The 17112-nt window shown below is 32.0% G+C and overlaps 1 protein-coding gene across 1 annotated transcript in view; it reads left to right on the forward strand.

Annotated features, from left to right (window-relative positions):
• Positions 1-17112, forward strand: part of LOC129221142 (replication factor C subunit 5-like) — a 45220-nt gene that overhangs the window by 14001 nt on the left and 14107 nt on the right. The window contains exons 4-5 of the mRNA XM_054855587.1: positions 3065-3144; positions 12995-13068. Coding sequence (XP_054711562.1) covers positions 3065-3144; positions 12995-13068 — 154 coding nt within the window. The remainder of the gene's footprint in view (positions 1-3064; positions 3145-12994; positions 13069-17112) is intronic.

Below are 17112 nucleotides of genomic sequence, written 5' to 3' on the forward strand. Positions count from 1 at the left end.
ATTGCTCAAAAAAAAAAAAAAAAAAAAAAAAAAAAAAATAGGATTGAAATTTGACAATAACTTTGTTATCCTAAAGTTCCATTTAAAATACAATAGTCTCAAAAATCTGAGTCTCCAAAGGCCGAGTTTCCGCTTAATTTGAGGTGCTTTGTTGATATTTTTAAGGTAAACTTTTTATAGACAAAAAATGTTTTATTGTGAAAATTGAAGCATTTTGCTGTGTCGAACTTTCCGAACAACATACAATAAGGAATAGGTGAATCGAAATATATTGAAAGATTTATGTCAATAACACTTGCCAAGTGGCATGAAATATTCATCGACGGTTAGAGATGGCTTAAGAGAAATTAGGAAGTAGGTTGACACAAAAAATAACTTGAAATTAAAACATTGTTTTGCCTCAAAGAACGAACAAACAGCTCTTTTTGAATATCTGATTGCAATTATAAAAGTATGCTCTAAACTTGATGCTGTACAAAGCGTTTATATGCGTATATCCTTCTATGATTAACGTTTTTGTATTATGTGAGGCATGTAGGTACGCTCGCACATACACACAAATGTCACGACCAAACTCATCACAACTTCTTTGAGGGTGATTAAAGGGAATTTTTCAGTTGTCTACAAGTTTACACACTAGTACTTGCGGACTTTAAGAAAAAAAACTAATCAAAACTCATTTTGGGTTAGTTAAAACATAAATTTATGTTGATATATGAGTGATAAAATTTTCAAGGAGACAATATTTCCTTTTCGGAGCTTAAGGAAGTTAACAGAACAGCGCAGGTCCGTATGTAGTCCAAAGAATTTTTTGAATAATCTGAGTTTTCAGTAATCCAAGGCATCGCGAGCCCCAATTACCTTGAATTTTTGAGACTCTACTGTATACTTTTTTAACGCAACCACACCCGTTATTTAAGCATTCATCAAGACTTGGTACAACTTTTTCGATGCCTTCTGCAAAGAAATCCCGTCCAATGTCCGATAACCATTGTCGGTTTGCAGCTTTCACTTCCGCATCCGAATAGTATCATCGCATTGAAAATTCTTGTCTCATGGGACCAAAAAATATTGAAGTCAAGAGGTGAAAGGTTTAGGCAGCTAGGGAGGGTGATCCCACACTTCCCACCTAAACTTGGTCTTCCCTCACACTCAGCATCGTCAATATCTGTGCGTCCATTCTCCAGGGGTCGAAGTAGTTCTATATATCCTATATTTCCTATATTTTCAAAAAAAAATCCTCAAAATCGTCCTATATTTCCTATATTTTTCAAAAATGTCTTATATTTCCTATGTCCCCTTTTATACCATATATATCTTTTAAAAAGAACTGTAAATAAACTTTCTGACATCGGATTTTTCGCTGAAAGTACAAACCCAAACGAATTTCAAATTAAAAAACTCAAATGACTAAATTCTGCAACAGGCATCTTCTCTCATTAGCTACAGCAATGTGACGTCACTCTATAGTGGGTGGAGTTTCAAGAACTAGTGCTGGTTTTAGTATAGTATGGTATAGTTGGTTTTAGAATTTTGCATTTGGGGGGGGGGGGCAACAGCTGTTTGTTTTGTTTTCCATCATGGTTTTTGTTTTCGTTGGTATATTTTTGTGTTCGGTGCATTTTCTGATTGGAATGTTCTCATTTTCTTTTTGCAATCTTTTCTTTTTGTGGAATTTTGAGATCGTGGAATGGTTAGTTCCTTATGATGTTAAAATGTAGTTTGTTGTAATAAATGGAATTATAATGGCGAAATCGCATCGCTTAACAACATTTCGTGTGGAGTTGTTGAACCAGGAGGACATTAATTCTTCAAATTTTGGTGCATGGTGCACTAAAGAAAAAGATGATTTTACCGCTTTTTGTCGTTTTTGCAACTTTTCAGCGCCCATAAACAATAGTGGATTTTTGCAATTGAAGCAGCTTGCTAAAACATTCAAGCATAAAGAAAACTCTGAAAAACGTCAGAAGGATCCTTCCCAAGCTCTGTTTGTTCTTAATACAAAGGGTACAAAGGGGGGGGGGGGTAAAGGGTTCAGTTTAGATATAAAATCTAAGAGCAGTGGAATTAGTACTTGGGTCATGAATGAGGAAGAAAAAATAAAAATTATCTTTGTTCAAATTTTGGTTAGTTATTTAGTCTGTAAAGTACACTTTTTTTAAAAATTATTCTTTCAACTACAGGAAAGTCATTATAGATGTAAGGTATTTTGTTTGAAGTTTTTTTTAAACAAAATCATTGATAAGAATAACTGAATAATATATGATATGTATTATTTCTTTTTTCATAGCAAAAATATTCATATAATGTGTCCTATATTTTTTGTGGAAAATGTCCTATATGTGACAAGTCTGTCACTTCTACCCCTGATTCTCAATTATGTTGCCCCATTTCACGATAGCTTAACGTGATATTGCAATTTCACCATACACTTCATGATACTGCACGTAAATTTCAATGCAGTTGCATTTTTTTGCCCAGAAAATCAAATCAATGCGCGCATTTCCAATTTGGATGCTACTTGCAGCTGTCGAGTCATGTTTGTGACTGATTATCAGAAAAACTAAACTTGCCTTGGGGAAGCCACTACATCACATGATAAAGGCACATGTCTGAAGTGTTGCCACAGAGTTTGATCAAATTTGTCTCAGACAAAACATCTGTACAAAGTAGTGCAACTAACTTTCTGACTGACCTACGTACATACCTACCAATTACATTAGAGGATTTGTAGCCTATTCTGGAACAGTTTAAATTTACAAATTTACAATAGCATGTCATTAAGAAAAAACATTTTCCTGAACATATTCATACAGGGATTTTTTCCCCCTAAATTTAGTGGCAACAGTGTGGGGAAAAAACTAGTTGTGTTTTCTGTAGTACTTGTTTGATGGAACTTTGATTGATAAGCCCAAACACATTTAAAAGCTTTGATATATAATATATATATACTAGATATATTTTGTTGCTCTGTTTTGTGTTTAAAGTATAGTGTTCTATTTGATATAGCTCTATGTTTGTGTTGACAATTTCTTATTAACTTATTTTTTGTCTCAACTTGTAGTTAAATGCTTCAGATGACAGGGGCATTGGAGTTGTGAGAGAGCAAATATTGAACTTTGCTAGTACAAGAACCATTTTCAAGTATGTTTGCTGTTATAGTTTTTAGATTAAATCTATTTATAAATATTCACCCCCCCCCCCCCTCTATTTTGAAGTAGTGTTCGTATAATACCCTCACCTATTTTGTAGTAACTACATAGTCATTGTGATGAACATAATGTTCTAGATTTTAAAGCAAATAAAAGCGTTGCTTTTACAATTTATTTCAGCATAGTTTACTTCTTAACCGGTCATGCTGTAGCCTGTAGCATTAAAAGTTTTTGTCAGATTTTCGTTTTTAATGTTCAACTGAAGTAGATTTGTTTCATTTTTGTGATTTTTTAAAAAACATTTTAAATGTAACCCGGGTTCGCCAATATATATCAGTTGATATCAGTGGCGGATTGATTAAAGAAATCGGCCCTGACATAAAGGGATGTCGCAGCCCCATAGCTTCTATAGGTACTTATTTTTGCAAAAATGATTGGGAAACCATGTCACTTAAATGTGAGGAAGTTATTCAAAAAAATTAAATACTTTCTTTTAAACAAAATTTAACTGATGGGATTCTTTTCTGTGTTTCAATGGTGAACAATTCATACAAGATAAGCTAAACTTTTATTTGTAAAAAAAAAAAAGTGATTGTAATAATCTATTTAAGTATTTTTAAGTGCCTGGTGCTGTATTGATTATTTCCGTAATGATATCTTCTAACATTACTTCCGTTAGAATCGGGAGGTTATTAGGGAGGCGAGGGGTGTGTGCGACCCCTTAATTTTGTCAAACACATGTATCAATACAGAGAGAGATACGGAGTAGATTGATTTTCTTGCATATGGGAGTCATTAAATATTAGTTTTAGAAACCTAACTGTAAGTTTAACATTGAGTCAGAAATATGGGATCCTGAGGTCTCTCCTTCGGAAAATTTTTCAAACTGTAGTCCTAAAAACGCAATTTTAGATGATCTCTGGTGATGTTAGGGAGAGCGGAGGTTCGAGGGTCCTCCTCCGGCGATTTTTTTGAAGTGAAACTCCGAACTTGCATTTATATATTATCTTCAAGTATGTTAGGAAGATGTGGTCTGGAAAATTTTCAAAATATCAGCTCTGAAAACCAGGGTTGGCAAAAACCCGGGTTTTTTTTAAAAAAAGACCATGGACCCAGGGTTTTTTGGGGTTTTTTAAATGAAACCCAAAAAACCCCAACTAAAGCTGGTTTTTTAAAAAGAAATGTGGGTTTTTTGTCTTTTTTTAGGGAAAACGTGGGGTACTTGTAGCATATTGTAGCGTAAGTATATGCACAAAGCAAAAAAATCGTCTTGGGGTAAAAACAGCTGGGAAATTCAGCGTTTTCTGAAGAAAAGTATAAAAGACGATGAAACCCAAGAATGGTGAAGTTTCAGATTTTTTTAGTTTCCATGATTGCCAACAGTTAAGAAAAAGTTACTTCTCGAGTTATAAAATCTATTGTCGTTTGTAATTTCTACATTTTTTTTTTTTTTGCATTTTACTTTATTGTATTTCATTTTGTTACGCAAAACTACTGTAGAACCTCAAATAGTTTAAATCCATGTTTAATGAATACCAGCTTAATCAAAACATTTCTTTGAATTTTATGTTGCCTGTTTTTCTATTTCTGTGTACAGAGTAAGAAATATTAAACTTTTTCGTAAGATAATGAAAATACTGTACATCCTATTCTGTTTTCTGTCCGACCGTTTGTGAAACCTGTTAATTTCTAAAAAATATACCTTGTTTATTCAAGATTTGTGACTTGTTGGTTTGCAGAAAACTGGTTTGCTTTAATTCACATGAAAGCCTTTTAGCTAGAGTAGTTTCCTCTGTACAATCTACGAATATTGAGAAAATCAGACATGATAGGACGTCGTCAAGATAATTTGAGTTATTTATTGACCAGTTAAAGAAAAAAAGTTAAATATATTTATTGAAAATCTTCGAAGTATTTTTTAATGCTGTTAAGAGATAAAAAATACTATTAAAGTTCAAAATTCATTTTTTTATGTCCATTGGCTGTGGTGAAGAACAAATAAAAAAGAAGTTTAAATTGTTAAAGTATTTAAATTAATTTTTTTTAAAACTTCTCGGAAAATTTAAAAAAACCCAAAAGTGGGCTAAATAATGGGGTTTTTTTAAATGGTTTTTTTCAAAAAAAAAAACCCATTGGGTCCCATCTGGGCCAACCCTACTGAAAACGCAGTTTTAAAAGATTTTGGGTGATGCTAGGGAAAGGACAGATTCGAGAAACATCCACCAAGAATTTTTTTTAAATTGAAATCTTAAAAAGGTAATTGTAAGCTTTTTTTTTTTTTTTTTTTGATAAAAACTAAGACATCGACAGTTATTCAAAAGTTAAGTTCCAAAAACGAAACTTTTCCCGACCTTTGATGATTTTAGTAGGAGGAGTTATGGCTAGGCTCTCCTTGGAATTTTTTCGAAATTGAAGCATTGAAAACGAGATTTCTGACGTGCTTTACTGATGATGGAGAAGGGGGGGGGGACTTTCTTGGAAATTTTTCGATGCTGTACATTCGAAAACGGAGTTATAAACAATCTTTCATACTGTTACTAAGAAGAGAGGATCGAGGGCTTTCACCAAGTAAACAATCGAAATTTTGGAAAGAGAAATTAGAGAGGTAATATTTAATACGGAAAGATAAAGTTAATGGACAATGGAAGATGTAAAGATCTGGATCAGACAGAATCTGAAAGTGAGAAGCGAAGTATATCGATAGGGAAAGGATTATGGCAATTGCAAAAATTGCTTGGTGTGTGGTGTTTAGATTTAAATTTGAGGTTTTAATTTAACTATTGGGAATAGGTCAAAAAATCTTCTGTCATGATGCTATGGGCAAAGTGGAGATTTGGGGGTTTTCCTCCTTTTTTTTTCTTTGAGATTGAAGCCCAAAAAAGGTAATTTTAAACGATCTTCGATGATAATATGGGAAGGAGAGGCTTAAGGAGACTCCAAATTTTTTTCGACACTGATTTCAGACGCTTTTTAATGATGGGGTGGGGACGTTTCAAAGTAGATTGCGGTGGAAATACTCTTCTCGAAGTTTTTCGAAGTTGAAATCCCAAATACGCTGCTGTAGGTCATCTTTAATGACATTAAACTAAGGAATGGGGTTCAAGAGTTTTTCTTAGGAATTCCTTAAAAAACTAAGTTTTAAAAACGCACTTTAGGCAAGGTTTGGCGACTAAAAAGGAAGATATAAGCTTTTAGATCCCTCTCCCCCCCCCCCTTTGGCTATGTCCCAATCTTCTTTTATTTATTTTATTGATAAAAAATATGAAACACCCTCCACAACAGTGGTCTCCTTCAAAACCATTTACATTTAGATTTTCCATAATAAAATTTTCAATTTCCAGGCTAGTATTTTTATTTGCTTGAAATAAAAGCTATCTGCGGCCCCAGATAAAAAAAAAAAAACTTTTCTTGAACTGATCTGGTGCTTTAGTGATCTTAAATAACCTTAATAATATCTTAGGTCTTTTTTTTTTTTTCATCCTATTTTATTTTAAATATCATTCCTTATTCACCTCTTGATAAATGTTTGGTTTCAATTTTCAATTCATACACGATTTTTACATTCAAACACTTAGAACTACTGGTGTGACTATTAATTTCAATATTTTCAATCTCTCTTTATATTTTAATTTTTCTCCTAGTTAAACCATATTTTGGGGGGCTGTGTATTTTTATATATACATAACTCTGATTTTCAGAATGATATTTTTCATTTAAAAAATGGGAAAGATAAATTGTGGAAAAGTTTGGTCTGTCGGCGGCCCTTGAGAGTCATATTTTTTTATAAAAGTATTTTTAAACTGCAAGGCCTTCAACCGTGCGTTTGAGTCCTTCGAGGGATATTGAGTGAGAGAAACTAAATATTTTATTTTTCGCAAAAAAAAAAAAAAAAGTTAGAAACGCACATTTAGGAGATTTTTACTTAAATAATCTTTATAATACAGAATTTTAGATGCTCCAAATTGCATTTTAGAATTGCATTTTCTGTTAAAACTTTATTGAAAAAATATATTCGTCATTTTTATTGCAATTGTTACAAACTACAACTCATAACAATTGTGAATTGCCAATCATAAGTAAAGTAAATATGAATTTCAATTCATAGATGAAATTGAAAAATGGACAAAAGTATTTTAACTTTTAAATACTGCTCTTGTTTTTTCTGTTTTTTGTTGCATTACTAAAATGAAATTGACGGTCCTATTTCTGAAAAACTGGGCTATTGTAGCACCTCCACGGCCCCCTTAGCTACGGCCTTGCACCCATAGACTAATAATAAGAGTAGACCGAGCTTTCTCATTCTTGCTGATAAAGAAAATTGGTTCATAGATGTATCATGTGACTAGTGGAAGGGCTTGGCGAAGACTTTGGCAGCATGGTTGCTAGATGGCAGCATTATCTATAGTTTGGCACTCGACATGTATTTTAAGACAATGTGTTTTCATTAAAAAAAACTTCCAGGTGCAGAGATTGAACTGTTTTCCTTTTAGTTATGCATTATTTTGACATTAGTAATTAGTCTTTGATCACAGTTTTCAGTAACTTTTATTTCATTAGGAACTGCTACGTCAGCGTTGGCGTGAACGTAATGGAGTAAACGTTTTGCGTTAACGCAAAAATGTACTCATCGGTATCTTAAATTGAAACTGTAGGTAAAAATCTTACCGTTTGCTGATTCCTCTTGGTCGCTTGCATCTTTTATTGCTTAGAGAGTTATAGAAATTGAATGCACAATACTATCTAAACGAAAAACTCACTATATTAACAAAATATTTACAACTTAGAATAACAAATTTACAAATCGGACTCCATAAAAGATCATTCTTCCGTGTTCCATCAATTCTATTTTATTTCGCGCTGGCGTTGATCGTCTGCTAGGATATCCACCAGTCACATGGTTTGGTTTATGAGCAGCAAAAGGGTTGCCATAGCTCGGTCTACTCCTATTATTAGTCTATGCTTGCACCCTCTATCCGCGGGCTTGAGCCCATGCGTAAAGAGGGATTGAGGCTAGAGAATTTACGTAGCGGTATTTACATTTTACTGTTTGGTAGACAGGGCAACTGATCGGCCCAAAACATGACTGGCCCACCGGGCAAATGCCCGGTTGCCCGCCGGATGTATCCGCCACTGGTTGATATGTATCATAATATGTATCAAGATATATATCCGATATTTATTTTGAAATATCATGATATTTTGATATTTTTGATATTTATTTTTTAAACTATGGTATTTTCGATATAAAAATTATATTAATCATAGCAATGATGCTCATTTATTATTAAAAATAACCAAAAAGTTATGTACTATATTTTTATGACGTATTAATACATCATTAATATAACAAAATAATATAATATTCTTTTTTTATTTTATATTCACAAAATTATTAGTAATGTAGCAATTTTAATTTATATTGAAAGTACCTAATTAAATATTAAACATTGGTTAGAAAAAAAGAAAATGTCTTATGACTGATCCTGACTATTGCATATTGTTTATTTCTGAATCATATAACTGTGTAAAAGTAGCTAATAGAGGACAAATGAGTAAAACAGCTAATGCTAAATTAACTCTATTAAAATTGGAAAAAAATGTAAAATGAAATATATTAAATATGAATAAAATGAAAGAATTAAAGAGTGATTTGAGAATAGATTTACTATTTTGAGAACATTAGTTTGTGCTGATTGAAAATATTGGATATATATCAAAATATCCGATATATATATCAAAAAATCAGATATTTTCGAATGAAATGAACGTAACATAAATTAACTGTTTAAAACTATAAAACTGCATAGTATCGTTAAAAAAACTGAATGTTTTCGAGCTAAAGTGTGCTCAAAAGTCGATTGATAAAACATTATTCTGATACCTCAATCCCCTCCCCTTGGATAAAGGTGTCTGTATTTGGCCAGTGTAATTACGGTACCCTACGCTTGAGACGAAAAAAGCATTGCAAAAATTGCATTGTACTTTTTCACAGTCCATTTTGTTTTCATCTGTTTTTTTTAGCAAATAACTGAAATAGAAAACCAAAAGCACTTTAAGCAGTAAGTTACAACCTGAAGCTAGGGCTAAGGGAGTACTGCTTGCAATAGACCTATAGCCTGGTTATGACATCTTAACCCTCACTTAAGGTTTAAGAGCGGTAACTTACTGCTTAATACTCAAGCCTTGCCTTCGACTGAAGAGTTGAACCGCACCATTGCTGTGGACTCTCGCTGGTGTGCTAACTTTTTTTTAGCTACCATTTTGTAGGCACTCTTGGCCTTATTGAAACGACATCTACCGCAGGCGCTTGATTATTGACTATTCCCAGACCAGTGAGTGCATAACAAAGTCGAAGCTGCAGTGTCTGGATGTCGTAGCTGAGCTGTTGGTATGCTGCACCAAAAGTAGAAATTCATTTTTACTCAACTGCAGTGAAGGCTTTAATGCCTTATAAGCTATTTTCCAGGTGCAAGCAAGGAAAAATTTAAACCCTTTTTGTGCAATCCTTTGCAAGTATTGGACTTATTAGTTCAGCTATTTGTTGAAGTTCTTTAGTAGGAGATTTTATTTATTTTCCTGAAATAAATAAAATCTCCATATACAGTAAAATCCTGTTACGACGAATACCAAACAAAATTTCCATTTCAACAAAACGAATTTTTAATCCCAATCTAGGGTAACCGCACCAGTAACAGACAAGGGTCCAGTAACAGACAGTCGTAAGTTTGGATTTAAATAACAGTCCTTTTAGGCATCTTAAACTGATGTTGCTGTGGCCCATGAATACGGCGCAATCATCTAGTGTTATTAGAGTGAAATTCATGAGCTAGTTGGTATTTACAAGACGGTGGAAAGATTATGAACAGCCACCTCGAGGTCTGCTGGGGTTTCATGTTTGTTTGAATTGAATAAGGCTTTAGTTCTAAAAATGAAGAACTTTTGCACATTTTGAAGAGGGAAGGAGAATTCTGTCCATGACTCATCTTTTCCTCATCATATCTATTACTGGGTATCATGAGATTTTTCGGTGTCCGTTACTGGGGGGTCGGACTTTTTTTTCGAAATTGGGCAAACAAAAGAAGAATGAACTCATTCAGAGGATTCAGAAGCAGTCAAATGTTAGATGAGATGTAGTAGCATAAGAGAAAAATAGTTTAAAAAGTCTAAATACAGTAAAACCTGTAAAGTTGACCACACTTGTAAGTTGACCACCTATCTAAGTTGATCTCTATTTTCAGGCACAGAATTAGATCCTATCATATAATTCAACCTCTATAAGTTGACCACCTGTTTAAGTTGACCACTAAAGTAGTGCACCGCAAGTGCTCAACTTACACAAGTTTCATTGTACATTAAAAAGCTCAGAAAATAGAGTTAATCTGGGAGCGATGTCTTAAGCATGCCTGTTACTACGGCCTTTACTCTAATTGATGTTATATTGCTTGAATTCTATTACAACAAAACTTGCCGTCGCTTGAAGTTTGTTGCAACGGGGTTTCACTGTATTTTCATTTAAACCTTTTAAAATATTAATGTGATTGCAAAATTATTTAGAAATGGTCTTTAAATTTCTAGATTTTTCTTGTTTAATCACAGTTTCTGTGTTGATATTAATGATCACAATCACCTATATAACAGTGCTCCAACCTAAGGTCCGTGAGCCGCATCCAGCCCATGAACAGATCTTGTGCGGCCTGGAAAAAGCTTAAGAATTGAAAGGGGAAAACAAAAATATTTTTTATTTAATAATATAGTTCCTTTCAAGAATTTTTGAAGAAAAGTAAGCCCAGGAAATCTCAAAAACCACACTGAGCACTTACTTTTTTAAGCACTTTTATTATACTCAGCCTGATTGTCACAGAGAAATCTGAGGCCTGCTTTTGCTCATATCTCTGCAACTAGACCACTTAGAGACTTTGGGATTTCACTAAATGATTTGCTTAATCTTATGGTACAACTTAGCGTTGAAAAATTAAAATTCTGAAATAAAATTATTATTTCAGTTAGGATGAAAAACTGTAAATTTCATTTAACTTTCCAATTAAATGTTTAAATATAAAACTCATTGTTACAAATTTTGTTTACTTGCAACAAAATTTGTAATGTTAAAAGCAAGCATGAAATTAGCAAGCAAGTAATGTTAAAAGCAAGCATGAAATTAGCAAGCATAAATCCTAGAGAGGAACAAGGATTAAATTTTAGTGCCAACTGCTTAAAGTTTTAGATACGTATATAGGTTTTTTAACTTTTAGTACTGAGCATTTATGTGAAAAAATAAGGTAAAGTTTCGTGAGGGTAAAATTATTCTATTTCTGAAATACATTTACACTAAAAAGAATAAAATAACCGAAATTTATTAAAAAATACCAAGCACTTTTCATAATGCACTCAAAAGGACAAAATAACTTTTCTAGGTCAAAAAGGACAGTTTAAGAAGTCCTGTAGTTATCGAAAATTCCAAGAAAATGACACCACACACGAAGAAAAGTGCGGTTCTAGTCATTTCGAACCAAACTTTCCCCAATAAGAAAAAGATGCATGTTTCAACACTCAAAGTTATGATTGAAAGCTAGATAATGATAAGAAATTCTCTTCATGATTTGAGCCGCACATTTCTTCGTTTGTGTTGTCATTTTCTTGGAATTTTCGAAAACTACAGGAATTCTTAAATCGTCTTTTCTGACCAGGAAAAGTTATTTTGTCCTTTTGAGTGCATTAAAGTGCTTGTTTTTTTTTTTTTTTTTTTTTTAAATCTGTTATTTTAAAAAAGGAAGAGGGAGGGGGGCGGGGTACCACCAAACATAAAAGTAAAAAATAAAATGAGCAATGAAAATTAAAAAAAAAAAACTCCTAATGACTTAACCTTTTCTCGTAATTTGATTAAGTTCCTTTCTTTGTAGCTCAGTCGCTCCTTTAAGCTTGGAATTTCTAAAACTGAAAAGGATTTGTGCAATGATAGATTTAAAATATTGAAATTTATTCCTGGATTGAAAATTTCAACTTTTGGTACAAACATAAAGAGATGGGTTTATAAAATTGTTGAAATAATCATATAGTAAATCTAATTATCAAGAGAATATCAAATTCTTCTGGCATGATGGGAATTGTTCTAAAATAATTCATTTTATTGAATGTGGCAAATTTTTTTAATCCTTTTTTAACTGTCAAGTTGTTTTCAGTACAAGAATTGTAATTTTTTTATTGCACAGGTCAAATATTTAGTACAAAATAAAATATACCAAACAGTTAAAATTTGTATTTGAATTACATGCATAATTTTTTTTTAGGTTTTGTAGCCCCCTGCACATTTGCTTGAGGGGGTTGCCTCTGCGGCAGTTTAAAAGTTCACTTCTAGTGCAGCATTATTTTCTTAAAACCAAAAGAAGTATATTTTCTAAAAAAATAAATAAATGAATACAAATGAAATGCTGTGCACTTTGAACATAAACTGCTATAAAAGTACTGTAAATTGTTAAATTGAGCGCAAATTAACTTTTCTCGAGATAGATTCTTGTTTGATGAAGAGATGAAGCCGAAATAATTTTCTCCTGATATGTATTCGAATATAACAATATGATGTACTCAAAAGAAAATATACCCCAAGGAATACTTGAATGTGACACTTTTGGAACACTAATGCTGTGCAGGAGATTATCTTGGGTGCGACAGTTAAAGGGTAAAAGGTGCAGCAATATTTTTTAGCACATGCTAAAAACAATTCATTTTTCTTCGCTGTTGTATTTTCTGCTTCAGTGCTAAATTAAAATGAGTTCTATTTATTTTGGATTTTGTTGACATTGTTATGATTAATTTATTTCAGTTTTTAACATTTAATTTTTTAGGTCTGGCTTTAAACTTATAATTTTGGATGAAGCAGATGCCATGACTAATGATGCCCAAAACGCACTTAGGAGAGGTATCATTATTCTTTATTTCTTTGGCATCATGTTTTAAGATTGTTTTGAGGCGATTCTCCTAAAACTTAACACTATCAAAAACAGAACAAAATGCGGTACAGGGTGGGACAAAAGATATGAATTGGATGTAAAACAAAAACAATTCATTATATCGTTCTGTACAGTAAATAAACTAGTTTTTATTTCCTTTTTACAAAAAAGGAAGCATTGTATTCATGAAAAAATTTTCGCTCAAAAATCGGCTTTAATTTCCATTTTGCTCACCCCTGAAGTAATGTTGAGTTTTTTCCAACCCTACCATGCCTAAGAACATATAGTCATCCAAAGTATCCAGTTTGACAATCCCCGAGTTAATGTACGGCATGTCCTAGAAAGTTGAAATTTGGTACGTAGACTCCTAGTGATTTCCAGTTGTGCACCTTCCCTTTCGGTTGCATTCAGATGTTCCTAAGGAGGTCATTCATACCTTTTTGGGGGGAAATCATTGTTAATTTCAATGCTAGCTCAAGTGGTGTAATAATTTGTCAAACACTTGTCAAGCTTTTGACTGCCAAATTTTGTCGCCAACTTGGCTTTTTTTTAAAAAATTTTAAGCCTGGTTTTAATTTGCCCAATGTTGGTGATATTTAAAGAGTTAACCACTGAATCACATTAAAATTGCCAATAATAGAGAAATAAATCTGTGTAAAACGTTTTTTTTGCTTCGGTTCGCAAGGAACTAGGGGTGGAAATATTTAGTGTTTCCTTGCTTACTCCAAGGCGCTATTATCATTAAATTGGCGCAAAAGGAAGTCATGTGATGCACACATCAGCTCGTTTATTTAGCGGTTTAGGGATGGCATCGGTAAGATTGCATTCTAAAGGGAAGTTTTCAACTGCGCTTTGGCACATTGGGATCGGTATTTAGCATAACTTCTTTCCTGATTCTTTCGTTAAGTTCTTTCAGGTTGTGGGGACTAAAAAAGACCCCAGAAAACTAACTGGGGAAGTTAGGCCATTTTGTCCACTTGTTTCGGTAAATAAATTCTAGACTAAAAATGAATAATTTAGAAATAACAAATTCACAGATTCTTCTCATTGGAGGAAATTTTTGCATATAATTATGACACACATAATTATAACACAATATTATGTGAAACATTGATTACTTTATTTAAAAGACTTAAAAAAGAAAGGAATAATGATAGCATGTTTAGACAACAATGGATATTAGCGTTAAGTTTTACTGCTTTTAGTAGTAATCGTAAAAAACATATATTTGTTTCAAAATATGAAAACTTGTAAAAGTGCATGCATCTTAAATATGAAATATCATATGAAATAAGAAATTGTTAATGAAGAAAATGGTACATTGAAATAAAATTGAGTTTTTTGACATTAAACTAAAGCTGAGCTGTTTTTTTTTTTTTTTTTTTTTTTTGGTTCAAGTTTGTGTTCAGTATGTTTCACTTTTGGTTTGATATCTAATTGGACTTGAATGGGGACTTCTTGTTGTAATTATGTTATATGTTTCGAAACATGTATGATTTCTTCGATAATCTTTAATCTAGAAATTGTTGTAGTTCATAAAATAAACAGTTCATTACATGCAATAGTACAAATGTTTTTCTTTTTAAAAAATGTTTTAGATTGTAATTTGCTTCACAAAAAAAGTTGAAGTGTAAATGGAAAGTGCTGTACCTAAAAAAGCATGTGATGCACAAATCTGAAATTTTAAAGTTGCCAGCTTAATTCAGCAGAAAGGCTTTTTAAAATTGCTGAACCTGAATTGAAACTTATGGATTCAGAAAAAAGCATGTTTAGTTTAATTTATCTATGTTGTTTTAAAACACATTCTATTGTAAATATTCATTAAATTTGCCTTTCAAATTTTCGCTAATAACTAATGTCACAGTATTTGCTTTTAACTATTATATTTATATTATATTTGTTACTTTTAATATTGTTCCACCCTTGATAAAAATAATTCTTTCTTTTCAAATTAATACCAACATAATAAGATAAATTGTGTTCAACAGCGGTTTTATTTTGTTAAATTTTAAGTACTTTTACCGCAAAAAATTGCCTCGAAATTGTTGCACTAAGTTGTAACTAACATTTCTTTATGGATTAAGCAGATTATTAATAAAATACAATCATTGTTTCCGCTAAATAAATTTCTTTCTTTAATAAATAAAAATGAGTGAAATTATATTTTAATTTTATTACATCATTGTAATAATTGTGCATATCATACAGTTTTCGAGTTATGTTTTCTTGGATGGTTTTATGGTGAGAAGATATTATTAACAAAAGTTTACCTTTGCCATAACAACATGAAAGAAAAAGCACCCCCCCCCCTCTTTGTATTAGAGTTTTAAAGATAATTACTGTATTACACGCATTATCGGGCATGCCACAAAATTCGGGGGTCACCAGATTTTCAATTACACTTGCCTGGTTCTTTCTGGCATGCCACAAAAATCAAGGTTTGGAAAAAAAAATTAATGCTATAAAAAAATAAATGTTCAGCTTAAAAATGAATATGAGTTCTATACATATCTTATTAGTATGTATTAATAAACAGTTTAATTTTGTAAAAATATTTACAAAAAATTTCATTTGTTATTTTACAAGAAAAATATTGTTTAAAGGCGAATAATTTTATAAAAACTAAATTAAAACTAAGTAAGCAAACGTTTAAGCAATAAGTGACCGCCCCTAAACCAGTGCTAAAGGATTTACCATATCTCTTCAATAAATAAAAATTAAACTTACTTCTCTAAAAGAACCTAAAATAATTTATTTAAAAAAATTATGAACAAAGTGCAGTAACGATGATTGCTTCTAAATTGATTACTTTATTGGCATATAATTAAATCCATTAATAATGACCTACCATAAATAACAAGCACATATTATATGCATAACAGTTTTTTTTTTTTTTAAGTAGGTTACTTTTGGTATTTATTTAATTTTTTCCTTGCAGTGGTGAGCTTTCTGATTGGAACTGAATGGGGAAATTTGCTTTTGTTTTGTTGTAAAATTGACCTCAAATTTACTGGCATGCCAGAAAATTTGAATTTTCCAGCATGTTGGTCTTCCTCACTTTTTCCGGCATGCCGGATAATGCAGGCTAATACAGCAATTTTTTAAAAATATCCTTAAAGTTCTTGAAAATTTCACTTTTTTGTGTGAAATGTAGGGCTTAATCTGTGATGAATTTTAAACACAAAAACCAAGGTTAGATTAGTGATTATTTGTGCATTAAATATTTAACTAAATGAAAAAGGGTCTAACTGATCTGACCAATCACAGAGACAATAGTTTTCTCCAGGGGTTCTCAAACTTTTTCGACTTGCGGCATCCTTTGAAGAATTATAATTTTTTCACGGCACCCTAGTCAATTTCTGTTATTTGAAGTTCGTGCGTAAGTGCAAGACACACTATCCCAAGGTTCAAAACCTAACATCTTGTTCCCTTATGATTGAATATCTCCAGTTTTTGCGTGTTCATTAGATGATTCACAGAAACTAAGAAAAAAAACCTGAAAATTTAAGTTTCAGTTGTGTTTTTCATCAATTTTAGCAACGAAAAGAGATTTGGTCTCTCTGGGCAAAGATAACTACTCAGTGCATTCAAAATTGCTCTTTCATAACGTTTTATCATCAATTGGCCTTTCTGATGAGGATCAAGTCACGATCTAGTTAATTTTTAGTATGTTACATCAAAAAACGGGAGAATGGACTTATTGGTCAAAATGACCTTATTTGGCAAACCAAACTAATATACGTACATTGATAATTCACTATTATTAAATTAAATCTTTTAGGCCAAAGAAATATTTACTATCAGCCTGGATATAGGCTGAATGTTTTTTTTGACATTTTTTTTGTATATGATGCGATACTAGCTAAAAATAAAACATGCCATATGTAGTGCCATTCTTTTATTATATTTTACACTATTTATTTTTTGGAAAAGAAATAAAAAGCAGCTCATCATATGTTTTTACCTTCGAGACGCAAATGAAATACAATCCCTGTCAAATCACTTGACTGTGT

This window comes from Uloborus diversus, chromosome 4 (assembly GCF_026930045.1).
Source record: "Uloborus diversus isolate 005 chromosome 4, Udiv.v.3.1, whole genome shotgun sequence".
In the NCBI taxonomy this organism is placed as follows: domain Eukaryota; kingdom Metazoa; phylum Arthropoda; class Arachnida; order Araneae; family Uloboridae; genus Uloborus; species Uloborus diversus.